The 13924-nt window shown below is 39.4% G+C and overlaps 1 protein-coding gene across 3 annotated transcripts in view; it reads right to left on the reverse strand.

Annotated features, from left to right (window-relative positions):
* Positions 1-3705: 3705 nt before the first annotated feature.
* The window catches only part of Stt3a (STT3 oligosaccharyltransferase complex catalytic subunit A), a 40826-nt gene continuing 30607 nt past the window's right edge, over positions 3706-13924 (reverse strand). For all 3 annotated transcript variants that reach the window (XM_008834919.2, XM_029564429.1, XM_029564422.1), the window contains exons 16-18: positions 7694-7882; positions 6849-6964; positions 3706-5469 (exon numbers count right to left, since the gene is read on the reverse strand). In XM_008834919.2, the coding sequence (XP_008833141.1) occupies positions 5431-5469; positions 6849-6964; positions 7694-7882 (344 nt within the window). In that variant the 3' untranslated portion in view covers positions 3706-5430. The remainder of the gene's footprint in view (positions 5470-6848; positions 6965-7693; positions 7883-13924) is intronic.

Below are 13924 nucleotides of genomic sequence, written 5' to 3' on the forward strand. Positions count from 1 at the left end.
GCGACCCGGGTGGGCTGCGTGAACGGGCCAAGGACGCGGTTCCGGGTGCGGCGCGGCTCGGAGCCTAGAAGGGCTGCACCGTTTCCGATGTAAACCAGCCAGCTCGTGACCTCCGAGCACCTGACGCAGCTGCCTGGCAAGGGCCTGGGCACAGCGAGCGCCGCGCCACAAAGTGCTGTAAAAACTTTCAAAGTGTGTACCCACGGCAAACACAATGGAAGGAAAGCCAGGTGTGGTGGCGCATCCCTGGTCTTGGAAGGCAGAGGTAGTGGGGATCACGAGTTCAAGGTCCGCCCGGGATATATGATGATACTCAAGAAAAAGCGAGAGAAACAAAGGGGGGGCGGGATAAAAAAAAAAAAAAAGAACCACTCTGCCTGGAGTGGAGGAGTCTTGAAGAGACCAGTATTTTGTCTTTTTTGCACAAGGCTCTAAATCTTTAGTTCAACTCAACCTTTGGTAGGAAGGCCATTTACCTACGCTTAGTTTACCTGCCTTCTCATTAAAATTTACGTTTGGAGGCTGAGGCAGGAGGCACCCAGTTTGAGCCGAGCCTAAGCTACATAGCAAGAGCCTAACTAAAGGCAGGCTGGGCCCAAAACTGTGACCCTATCTTTAAATGGAGGGGACTTGCGGAGCATTAATTACTGGGCTAGGGATGTGGCTCAATGGTAGAGTATTTCTCTAGCATGCGTAAGGCCTGATGAAAATCAGTCAATTCTGAGGGAGAGTACGTTTATGCCTTGTTATTGCTTAACAAGTGCTCTGCCACTGAGCTACACCCTCATCCCCACGTGAAACACCTGCAGTTACATAGTTTTAAACCACGGTGTCAATTTAGGATTCATGTAATGAGTGAGATCATTTCTAATTTCCTGTGTGTTGAAAACAAAAGGAAAAAAAGTGAACACACTAAGGTTTGCACAAATGAAAAACTGAATAGTGACAAAGACAAAAGAAAAAACTAAGAAAATTGTACAGTAAAAAGACAGGTGTGGCAACACATGCCTACAATCTCAGCACCTTGAAGGTAGATGCAGGAGGATCAGGAATTCCAAGTCACCCAACAATACCCAGTTTGAGATCAATCTGTGCTATATCACTGTCCAAAAAAAAAGAGAAAGGTACGGATCCTTTCTGAAACTTCTATGCTAAATAGTAAAATATGGCTTTAGAAAACATCATAACCTCAGGACTGTAGAGATGGTTCAGCAGTTAAGACCTCTTGCTGCTCTTACAGGGGACCTGCTTTCATTCCCAGCACATACAACAGCTCATGACCTCTGTAACTCCAGTTCCAAGGATCTGATGCCCTTTTCTGTCCTCTGCAGACACTGCATGCATGCAGTGCAATTGCATGCATGCAGGCAAAACACTCATACACATAATAAGTTTATGTGTATGAGTGTTTTGCCTGCATGTATGTAAGTGCATCTGTGTAGTACAAAGCCCACAGAGGCCAGAAGAGGGTGTCAGATCCCCTGGAAATGGAGTTACAAACAGCTGTTAGCCATCATGTGGGTGCTGGGAATTGAACCCAGGTCCTCTGAAAGAACACAGTGCTCTTAATGGTGGAACCATCTCTCCAGTCTTGTAAAATAGAAATTTTTAAAAATGAAAGAAAATAGCCTTTAGAATAAAGTATGAGAAAATCTTAGAATGAGAAAAACTTACTGTAGATGAAAAGTAACTAACAAATACAATAAAGACTAATTCAAAGCTAATGAGAAAGCAAAAAAGCAACTTATAGGAAGCCCAAAAGGCTCAAAGCAATTTTGAATATGGAGGTCTAAGTGCGACAAAAGACTGAAAGTGACAAGACTACCTAAGAAGCAAGGAGACATCCACATGCCCTTCTCCCTTGTGTTGTCAAAGAACTGCTCTTCCCCCAAACTGGTGTAAGACTTGAAAGGGTAAATATATGGTAGCTGAACTGGTGAGTTGGCACCCTACTGAAAACAGGAATTAAATTGAAAATTTAAGTATTTGCACTGGAGGTTGAGCTCATATGACTTTCCCTACTCCCAAAAAGGTGACAGCCTGGCTAATAGTCTTAGTAAGAGGATATACAAACCCTAAATCATTTAAGAAAAAAAATCTAAACATACCAATATCAATGTCTCAAAGTGGCAGCCCAGCCAGATCACAACAGAATAGACTGAAATGCACAAGCACACACTCTCCAAAGCCCTTTCAGTTATCCATTCATTTAAAAAAAAAATAGCCAAGCACAGCTGTAGTCTCAGCACTGGGAGACCCAGGCAGAAGGATCTCTGTGAGTTCCAGGCCAGCCAGTGATACAGAAAATTTGGGAACATCTTTCATTGGAAAGGCATCAAAACAAAGGAATATTCAAACACTAGCAAAACGGCTTCTAAGACATTAGAAATATGAAAGCAGAAAAGGAAAAAAGGATTTGAAAATATGGTTAAAGGTGGGTATGTAGCTCACTGGTAGAGTGTTCAGCTAGCTTATACAAGACCCTGGGTTTGACCACAAAAAAAGAAAATACAGCTGAGGAAATCTCCCAGAAGATGGAAAACAAGAGTAAATAGAATTTTAGGAGATTAACTCAGGAAATCCAACACCCAAGTAACTGTATCAGAAACAGAAAGTTATAAGAATCCTCATATAACACAAGTTTTGGGGGGCAGAACTTGACTTTATATACATGAAAATCCGGAGTACCCAGCACAATGGGCAGCCATGCTTAAGATAGAACATGGGGAAATTTCAAAACATATACCAAGAGGTCTAGGGGAAGGAACAAACTGTTATGAGAACAGCACTTCTTAACACTCAGGCCTTCATAGTGCTAAAGAAACAGCCCATCTAGAATTCTATACCTAGCTATTCATCAAATATGAAAGAACTCCAGAAACTTATCTCCCTTATATACTTTTATAAGAAGGTACTCAGAGATAGTAGGTCAAAGAAAAAGTCAAAAGATTAACAAATACAACAATGAAATGATACAAATTGACAAACGTGGTATGGTGGCATACACCTATAATCCTAGCACTTGGGAAGTAGAAGCAGAAGGATTGGGAGTTTAAAGCCAGCCTGGGCTACAAAAGACCCTGTCTCAAAAAAGCCCAAAGAAAAAAACTGTAATATGTTTGAACACACTAAGAGAAAATTGGCGTCACCTCTAATCCTAGCACTTGGGGGACAGAGGCAGGTAGATCTCTGTGAGTTCAATACCTGCCTGGTCTACACAGGAATTTCCAGGCCAGCCAGGGTTATGGGGTAGGGAGGGGGACTGAGACTGAGGGAGAATTGGGTGGGATGGGGAATTAGTAACAATTTTTTTTTTTTTTTTTAAAGGTACTTCCTAAAAGAGTAATGCAAGAATAGTAGCAAAGTCGCAAGCTGGGTATGGTAGCCCATGCTAGCAATCCCACCACTTGGGAGGTTAACGCAGGAGGATCAAGAATTCAAGGCCATCTTCACCTACATACTAAGTTCAAGGCCAGCCTGGGCTACATGGAATTGTCTGAAAAACCAACAACAACAACAACAAAAAAAAACAGTATCTGCTACATCTTAATTGAGAATAGTCAGAAGGTATAAGGTAATTAATTGTATCTATAAACAGAAGATAGTAAAAATGGTATGTCCCCAAACAAAAAGGATGGTAAAAAAGTACTAAATATTGCTCCCACCCCCAGAGTCTACAGAACTTGAAACTGAAACAACAAAATCTCAAAACATAAAGCAAGTCATTTAATGATTAAGAGGCAAGTAATGTGAGACTCAGCAGAGCTGAAAGTGCCAGTCTCTGGGTAGTGGGAAAAGTGAAAATTGTATTGTTGCTCTTTAAATGGATTTTTTTTGTTTTACACTAAAGTGGACTATCACTGAAAATGAAAGCAATTTTTAAACAAAATCCTAGGAGTCAAAATTATAGGAAAAAGGGTTGTTATCATTTATACTATAGAGAAATCTCACTAATAACCTGTAATATTAATCATGTTGATAAATCTCACAATAACCTTTCCCACTAGGGAATAATTCTACACATAAATTAATATATTTGATATAGGAAATCAAATCTATTAAATCTAAATTTCAACCACAGTTGAAATACATGGTACAAACTGTCTTGGAAGGTGAAGTCCCTAGGTACGAAAGTATGCCCAAGCACATGCACTGTGAGTGCAACTGTGGCTATCCAAAAGTGGCATAATTCCTCATTTTCTTAACAGGTAACACTAGACAGATAGGGTTTATATACATCAATAATTATGTCTTATGTTGTAAAATACATGAAATATCCTACTGTGCTTAACAGAAAGTTGTTTATCCCGGCATTAAATATCTATGTGACCTTTGTGCTTTGAAGTTAAAAATTTTTTTTTAAGTTTCTCTTTTCTTGTAGTCAGGCTGGCAATGATCCCAATTCTCTGCTAATAGGAATGCTTTCCTCTTCCTATTTACATATTTTGTAAGGGCTTCAAAACCAGGTAACCAAGCTTGAAGTGGTATATAAACAGAACAGTTTGCCACTAAGAAAAGCTCAACTTTGAATAACCTCGAAAGTTTTAGTGTAGTCTAAAGGAAATGAGCAAAGAGCCACTTGTTGCATCATACATCGGTTAAGTGAAGTACTGAAAACCTAAATTTTAAACAGGTACACATAATTAACCTCTAAACATGTTGGAAGAATACCTTCCTCTCAAACTGACAACAGTTTCACTGAGTCTTCGGAACTACTGGTCAGTCACATTTGGTTTAGTTCTGCTCTAAAAACTAAAAAACCCTCATAGTTCAGAACACTGGTGAAGTCGGGGTTACCTAATAACTTTCTGTCCTTATAAAGTCAGAGCTTCTAAGGGGAAGAGATATTGAGAACAAAGACATAATAGCAAGAAAGCTGCCTTTCTTGCCCAGAAATAGCACTTCTCTGGTCCCATAAACATTTATTCATTTGATAAAAATTTATTAAGCACCCACTGTATGCAAAGCATCATATCAGGTGCAACAAAACAGTATGACAAAGTTGTTTATATATGTAGAACCAGAGCTAGTCCTTGAGTTTTCCTAACAGGAAAGAGAAAGAATGCCCCTATTTGGTTCACTTAGGGACCTAGAACATGAATAAGGTCTCCAATCTGTCCATTAACCCAGCATATACTTTTGTGTTGTTTCTCAAATCAGCAGATTTAAGTCATTAAAAAAAATAATAAGGCACATTAAAAAAAAAATCCCCCCCTTTAATTGACCAAAGTAAAGCCATGACATATCATTTGGTAACCTGCTCAGAATTATAAAAATCATTTCAATTGGCCCAGCCCATACTGTCCAGGGCAAAACTTCCGGACCATTCTAATCCCATCCGGCTCTGTTCTTAAACTACATATAAAAAAATCTTCAGCGTCCTCAATATGACGCACTCAGTGCGAAGCTTATCAGAGTTCGATGTGACATTTATGTCCTTGACAAGCCTCGATTATCCAGGTCCTTTACCTGCAATACAAAGATAACAGTTTAATATTTACAATCAGGACAACTTTGGTGAGCTCTTCTACTGGTTTGTTCAGAGTAGGAAGAATTATATTAGATTCTGTTGCCTGGTTTGGCATTGTGAATAAATAAACGTGGGTTAAGGACTAGCTCCTGGCTACTTAGCCTTTTAGAGTGCCTCTAAGAAACAGTATAAACCAATTTCACATGGACCAAAAGGCCTTAGTCTTTCCTTTTTTTCATTGTTGCTTGAGACAGGGTCTTGCTATATGGCCCAGACTGTCCTCAGACTAAATCCTCCCTCTGCTTCCCTAGTGCTAGGATTACAGACATGTATGCCACTCCTAGCTCGATATTTTCTTAGGTAAAAGATGTAAAACACTCTTGTATGATTTTACATGACTCCAAAATTCTTAAGCAGAAGAAAATATAGCTCAAAAACAGGAACACATGTATCTCTCCAAACCCCAAGCCTGATAATAACTGCAACATTCTGTGTCAAGCCCTATCTAGTAAAGCATTGCTGCACTGAGTATGGTCATATATCTGTAACACTAGCATTCCAGAGGCTGAGAAAATGGGATCTTTATATAGTAAGTTTAAGGCCAGCCTGAAATATATCCTGAGACCCTATCTCCAAACAAACCAAAAAAGGTACTGGGCCATCAATAGGGTTCAATGAGTTAAGGCACTTGCTGCCAAGCCTGGTGACCTAAGTTTGATCTCCATGATTCACGTGATGGAAGGAGAGAAACAACTCCTGCAAGCTGTCCTCTGACCTCAAGTGTGGCATGCCCCTCCCACCACACACACAAGTAAAAAACTAATAAAAAAAAAATATATATATATATAATTATATATTGTCATAAACAACTGCTAAAATGACAGTCAACTAGGATGTCTCCTCTCTAAGAATGATCTGAAATAAAATATATAAAATTTAGGGCTGGCCATATCACTCAGCAGGCTTGCCATTCAAGCCTGAAGACCTGAGTTCGATCTCTAGAACCTACATATAAGTCAAAGGAGAGAACCAACTCCACAGTTGTCCTCTGACCACCACACGTGTGCTCCGGCATGAGAGCACATAGGCACACACACACAAAAAATACAAGCCAGGCATGATGGTACTCTGGAGGCAGAGGTAGGCAAATCTTAAGTTCAAGACCAGCCTGGTCTACATAAGCAGGTTCCAGGCCAGCCAAAGGAACACAACACAGTAAGGCCCTATCACTAAATAAAAATAAATAAAACTTTGAGTGAGTTTTAAACTACTTTTCACATACAGGTACTATTAGAAATGTTGCTATTCAAAAAACTTGTGTACTAGAACTCATCTGCAAACCTGAGAGCAGCATTCTGAGATGTGAAGCACTGCTCACCTTGTATATCCTGACCAGCCAATGTTCTGTGGTGTATGCTTCCTCCAGGACATCAAGCTCAAAGTCTTTATTACCAATCTCAGCATTTCGGACACGGTCAAAGCCTGGTGGACGCTCTAGAAGGGACAAAAAAGAAAACTTTCCACATGCTGATTTCTTAAAAAGATGGGAAGCTATACATCATCTACTGTGTTGACTGTTATTCCTCAGCCTGCAGTTTGATTAGAGTCCACAGAAAAGAGCATGAGGTAGAAATGACAAAGTCCTGTCCAAAGTAATGTTCAACCGAGTCCATGGAGTTTATCTCTTATTAACTCTACAAGCTGACTTCTGAGCCTCTCTATTCCTAAGGACTGTCATCTAGAGGCCTAACACTAGTAACCCTTCCATGGCTCAAAGAAGAACTTATTGGAAATCAAAGGCTTGCATCTACTTCAGAAACCTTCCCTGGTACAGAAACACAAAATTGAAATACAAAAGACTTTACCTGATAAAATCCCTCTCAGTACATCCAACTGAAAAGTGGAAAAGTACTTTTTTCTTTATCCCTTTATTCCTTCCTCACTACAATACTCTTTATTGAGAAAGAATAAAAGATAATGTTTTAAAGCACAGAAATTAGAGCCAGACTGAGCTTGAATCCTATTACTATGTGGTATTGGCTAGTTCAGTAACCTATTGGTTTTTTCAATTTTCCTTACATATAAAATGATGGCAATATTAGCTTCTACCTTCTGGGTTACTGTGAGGATTAAAAGAATTAAACAGAATAAGAACAGAGCCTGGAAAACATGAATGATGTTAGCTATCCCCAGCACTATATTCTAATTTATGAATCAACTCACTGGCTTCTGTGTAGACTTGCCCAAAGCGGTAGTAACACATTTTATACATAAGGCAGTTGAGCAGCACTGGAGAACCCTCACGGTCCACACGGAATTCCCCAGTCGAAGTATAGTAGTCATTTTCTTTGATATGTCTTCCTGTATCTGTGCTACCTCCAATCCGGACCATCCAAAGAAACTTGTTGATATCTACAGAAAAAAAGAAAAGATTATTGCATCAGAAAGACTGCTAGATCTAAATAACTCAATGAAAATATCACTATTTCTAAGGGAATTTCTCATCACATTCTTCTAATAGGAAATAACATTTAACTCTATAAAAATAGGGAACGCAATGTATGAGCAAAACAACCCCCTACCCTCAATATACAACTTTTATTAGAAATTGTTAGGCCAGTCATGGTGGTGCATGCCTAATCGCAGCACTCAGGAGGCAGAGGCAGGTGGATCTCTGGTTTACATAGGGAGTTCCAGGACAGCTAGAGCTACAGGGAGACCATGTCTCAAAAAGAGCAAAATAGAAAGAAAAAAAAACGTTAATTTCTGAAATTGTATGCTACTGGTCCAGTCATAACTGAAAGTTAAATTATTCCTAGATATTAGCTGGTGCTGAGCTATTGCATGTAGTAGCCAGTAGCCACAGATAGCTAAGCAAGCACTAGAAATGTGATTAGTACCAATTAAGAGGTACTATAAGAGTAAAATAAAGTCAGGTGTGGTGACGAAGGCCTTTAAGCTTAGTACTCAGGAGCTAGAAGCAGAACTCTATATGAGTTCAAGGCCATCCTGGTCTACATAGCAAGTTCCAGGCTACCCAGAGATACATGGCTCAAGATGGTCTCAAAAAAAAATAAACATCTGGGCCTGGTGGTGCACGCCTTTTAATCCCAGCACTGTGGAGGCAGAGGCAGGCAGATCTTTGGGAGATTGAGGCCAGCTTAGTCTATATAGTGAGTTCCAGAGCAGAGACACCCTATCTCAAAAAGACCAACAAGAAGAGAAAGAATAAAATATACACAGGAAACTGGGCATCATGATGCATGCCTGTAATCCCAGCACTGGGAGGCTCAGGTAGGAGTTTTATGCATTCAAGTTCAGCCTGGGCTACACAGCATCAAATTCTGATATAAGACAGTCTGTACTATGATTTAACTTTCATTTTAAAGCTCCATCATCATTCAACAGAAAGTGAACAAGAAAATAAAACCTAGAAAAGAAAAAATTTGTCCATGACATTAACATTTGAAATTAAAAGCATTCAAAACACAGGTGTCCAAGAAGAAATGAAACTTTTCTAAAAGTAATATAATCTTCATATCCAAATGCCTGTTAATTGCTTTAGAAGGTAGTTTTGCTTGGCCTGAGGAAACTGAGGTGTAGATAATTATGCGCTCAAGGCTAGCTCATAAGAGGTTTTTGGCTTGGGTTTTATTTTTGTGGAGAGATTTCACTATGTAGCTCATGCTGATTTGAAATTCATAAGCCTCCTGCCTTAGCACCTGGTGTGCTGGGATTATAGGCATACGCCACCATCCAATATCCCACTTGATTTCTGCCTGTTTTATAATAGGACTAGGAAAGCCAAGAATAATGACTAAAGATTACAGTTCAGACAGAGGAAATGAGCAATTGAAGCAAAATCAGATAAATACCACTGAGATTGTCTTTTGGTGAGAGAGAAAGAGAGAGAGGGAGGGAGGGAGAGGGGAGAGAGAGAGAGAGAGAGAGAGAGAGAGAGAGAGAGAGAGAGAGAGAGAGAGAGAGAGAGAGAGAGAGAGAGAGAGAGAGAGAGAGAGAGAGAGAGAGAGAGAGAGAGAGAGAGAGAGAGAAACAGAGACAGAGACAGAAAGATTTTGTTTTTATGAGATAGGATCTCACTATGCAGCCCTGGCTAGCCTGGAATTCATTATGTAGACCATGCTGGCCTCATGCTGGCTTCAAACTCATGGAGATCCACCTGCCTCTGCCTCCCAAGTGCTGAGATTAAAAGCATGTACTACTGCACCCAGTTATGTGTTATTTTTCAATGGCTATTATTTTGTCTTTTTAAAAAACGAAGTCTAGTTTCTACAGTTGGATGAGAATGTCAAATCATCATTCTTTCAGTAATTAAAAAACAGCACAATCTCCAAAGGATTTTTTTCCTGCTAAGGCTTCTTTTCTGAATGAGTCTCTCTTTCTTTATATATAGTTAACTATTAAGCAATAAAATGACCTCACAAAATCCGATTTTTACTATATTCTTACAGTCCTCCATGACCAAGTTAAGGAAGGAGTATTTTCTCAATCTTAATTAAAATATCTGTTATCACCACTATATGAATGCCCAAATGAAGAAGAAAATACCAATTACAGGCAAGAATGTAAAGCGATTGAGAATTGCAGGTACAGCTGGTAGGAATATAAATTGGTGCCAAAATCTAGGGAGCTCTTTGTTCTATTTAAATTGAACGATACACAAGCCCTGTAAACTAGCAGTTCCACTCTTTGGCACACACACAATACATACAAAATAGAGGGCTGGGGAGATGGCTCTATCAGTCAAGTGCCTGCTGTACAAGCAGATGACCTGAATTCAGATCCCCAGCATTCACAAAAAAAGGGTGTAGTCACACTATCTACACCCTAAACCAGGGGGAACAGAGAAAGGAGAATGAGACTGAGCTAGTTACTACTATCCACACTATCAGTCTGTACATAATTGAGACTTTTATCTTTTTTTTTTTTTTTTTTTTTTGTCTTTTTGAGACAGGGTCTTCCTGTAGCCCCGGCTGTCCTGGAACTCGCTATGTAGACCAATCTGGCCTCGAACTCACAAAGATCCGCCTGCTCTGCCTCCCAAGTGCTGGGTTTAAAGGCGTGCGCTACCACGCCCGGCTTGCTAGAAGAATCTTCTTAAAACATGGCATACATGTAACAGAGTGTGGATAAGTTAAGTACTACAATGGAATTTGTTCATTATGCCATAGTTGCTCTTAAAAATGCTGATTGGGAACATGAAGTCTTACTTGGAAACGATCATTATGTAGCTCTGGAACTTGTTGGAAACAGTCATTATGTAGCTCTGGAACTTGTTCTGTAGACTGGGCTGACCTTGAACTAACAGAGATCCTCCTGCTTGCTTTCTGAGTGTTTTGCCAGGTTTTGAAGTTGAGAATTCTACATGCATTTTGTTTTTGTTGTTCAGTCTCTTCATATTTATTGTAAGCAAACTTATTTTTAGATAAGAAATAAAAGCCAACCAAGTATAAAAGATAAAGTGAGTTCAAGGCCTACCTGGTCTACATAGTGAGTTCCAGGACAGCTGGGGCTACAGGGAGACCCTGTCTCAAAAAGACCAAAAAAAAAAATTCTCCTGGCAGGGGCTGGAGCAGTTAAGAGCACTGGCTGCTTTTGTAGAGGACCTGAGTTCAGTTCCCAGCACCCATCCACATGGCAGTTAACAGCTTTCTGTAACTCCAGTTCCAGGATAACCAACACCCTCTCTGACCTCCATGGGCACTAGATGACACAGGTGCACTTAAGCATATGTAGGCATTATACTTATACACATAAACATATATTTTTTTTAAAAAGATTATCCTGGTATTTCCTGTTGTCTCTGCATCCTTCAGCAGCATGTACATGTTCCATCTCACCTACTAATATCATATATTCAACAGGCAGGGAACGCTGCAGGGTGCTTTTTCATTCTACTCTTCCATGTTCTGAGGAGGCTATCCCATGTACTCTTAAGAGTTCACAAGTTACACTCAGATGGGAAAGAGCTTTAAAAAAATTATAATCCTATGAGTTATAGTATTTACCCTCCCAGACTATTTTAAAAGAACCACAGAGTAAGCAACCTAGAAGAAGGAAGCCTAGTCCTTTTAGCAGGGGAAGGGAGGTTATTTTGGGTAGCACTGGTTAAGAGTGAAGGATTACATGTAGGTATCCTAAGTAGCTTTGGATACATGTTCAGGAATACATATGCATGTTAAAACTAACATTCATGAAAAACCTCAGGACCAAGAACTCAAAGATCATTTATTTATATTATGAAGTTAAATATGAAGAAAGACATGGCTTCCATATCAACAATTTTATTTCACCGATAGAAGCAGTACAGTAAATGTAATTCTATTTCTGAAAACAAATATTTTAAACGGTTCAAATTAAAGTTCTCCCAATGCCTTAAAAACAAAGTCAAAAACAAAACAAAAACTTGGAAAAATTTACAGGTATGGATGTATGACAAACTTAACAAACAGTAAAAATTATGTATCAATAAATCTTAAGAAACAAGTGACCAGCTGAGCATGGTAGTGCACACCTTTAATTCCAGCACTCCAGAGGCAGAGGCAGGAACATCTCTGGGAGATCGAGCAGAGATCAATCTGGTCTACCTATAGCGTTCCAGGCCAGCTGGGGTTACAGGGGAACATTGTCTCAAAACAAAACAAAGAATAAGTGCCAATATAAGCCAGAATAGTGGGCATCTTGGGCAATAAAGGTAGATACTGACCAGATTATGAAGAGATAATTCTAGAATGCTTGTAACAATTTGGGTGGTAGATATGTGAATGTGTTTTTGTTAAAACTCATCAAACTGGAGGCTTAACAAATATTTGCACCTTTCTAAGTAAGCTCAATAAATTCACTGGTTCCCCAGTAAAACTTTAATCAAACATTCGCTTGACACTAGAACCTTAAAAGGGAATAAGCATTGCTTAGCATCCCCAGGAAAAGAAGTCTCACAGCAGATGGAAAATTTATTTATTAATGCTATTATGTCTCACAATTATTTAAAAAAAAAATAAAGAAAGAAAATGAGAATGTAAAAGATGCTAAAAGGATATGGGAAATGGAGATATTTCCAAAATAGAAAAAATGAGAAAGCCTAAGCAAGTGATAAAGGTCTGTTGAGGTTTGTTATGATACCTAAAGGATGAAACAAAAATGATATACACATAATCTTAAAATTTCTATGGTCATAGTTTAGTCAACTACTTTAAGGAGCAAAATATATATCTAGTCAAGGTTTATCTGAGAATATTTGGTTTTTTACCCAAGCCTACATAGCACATGATAATTAAAAGTACCAGACTGGTGGAAACTAACCTTACTGGATGTTTAACAGCCATAGTTTGAGGCCTATACTAATGTGGTCAGAGGGACTGAAAGGACAGGTTTTGTTCCCTGCCCTCCAAGGTCGACTAAGTTCCAGGGGACTACGGAACATCTCTCAAAAGGTCCTGTAACTGTGGTGAGTCACCTGTCCTCTTGTTCAGGGAGGACATGGAGACCCCACAAGATGGACGTGAACCAGTGTCCAGTCTACAAAGAGGAGGATCAACTCAGAGGAAACATCTCATTCATGCTTTCAAGTGAAGCCAGACATGGTCGAGCAGGACTCATATGAACATCTGAAAATTGTCCTGTTCTTTTTTCTAATTCTCTGGCTAGGACTTGTAATGCTAATTACTCTTGCCTTTATTTTTCCTTCACATTTCCTATTCACGATTCAAGGACTTTCTTTTCCCCTTAGAGATAAGAGTTATGCAATTTGGGAGTCTTTTAGATAGACCCACTGAAGGGGTATTCCAATTGCCTCACCCTGTGTCCCTGTTCAGCATGGAAGAAGCCAGAGCAGTCTGTGTCCCTATTCCCTATTGGCAATTTGGGTAGCCTCTTCAGAGGATGGTGTGATAAGAATAGGTGGTAGGAATTGGCTAGGCAGTTAGGGTAAAAAGACCCCAAAGACAAGTAGCCAGTTTCTTGGCTAAAAGTCAAAATGTCCTTGGGCCTCTTAGCAACAACATACTCTGTTCCAAAGGCCAAAAATGTTGAAAGTATTTGGGAATTTCTATCTAATCCTTAAAAGATTTTAGGGTTACCTCTTCAGAGGGGGGAATGTTGGAGGGGAGGGAGTGGGTATGGATTTGATCAAAACACCTGATATGCATGTATGAAATTCTCAATAAATTATTTATTTAAAATAAATAATTGTGTGACAATGAGAGCAAGGTTTTCCTTGATATCTCACTTACCTTTTGGTATGACTGCGAGGGAGTGGGCATGGATTTGATCAAAACACCTTATATGCATGTATGAAATTCTCAATAAATTATGTTTAAAAAAAAACCCAGTATTTGCACCTTTCTAAATGTCATACGTCAAGACTCACGTTAAAAATCAGTGGTAAACACCTATAATCCCAACACCTGGAAGGCAGACCCAGTAGGATGCTAT

Source organism: Nannospalax galili, unplaced genomic scaffold, assembly GCF_000622305.1.
Source record: "Nannospalax galili isolate Female #2095 unplaced genomic scaffold, S.galili_v1.0 scaffold690, whole genome shotgun sequence".
NCBI classification, from domain to species: domain Eukaryota; kingdom Metazoa; phylum Chordata; class Mammalia; order Rodentia; family Spalacidae; genus Nannospalax; species Nannospalax galili.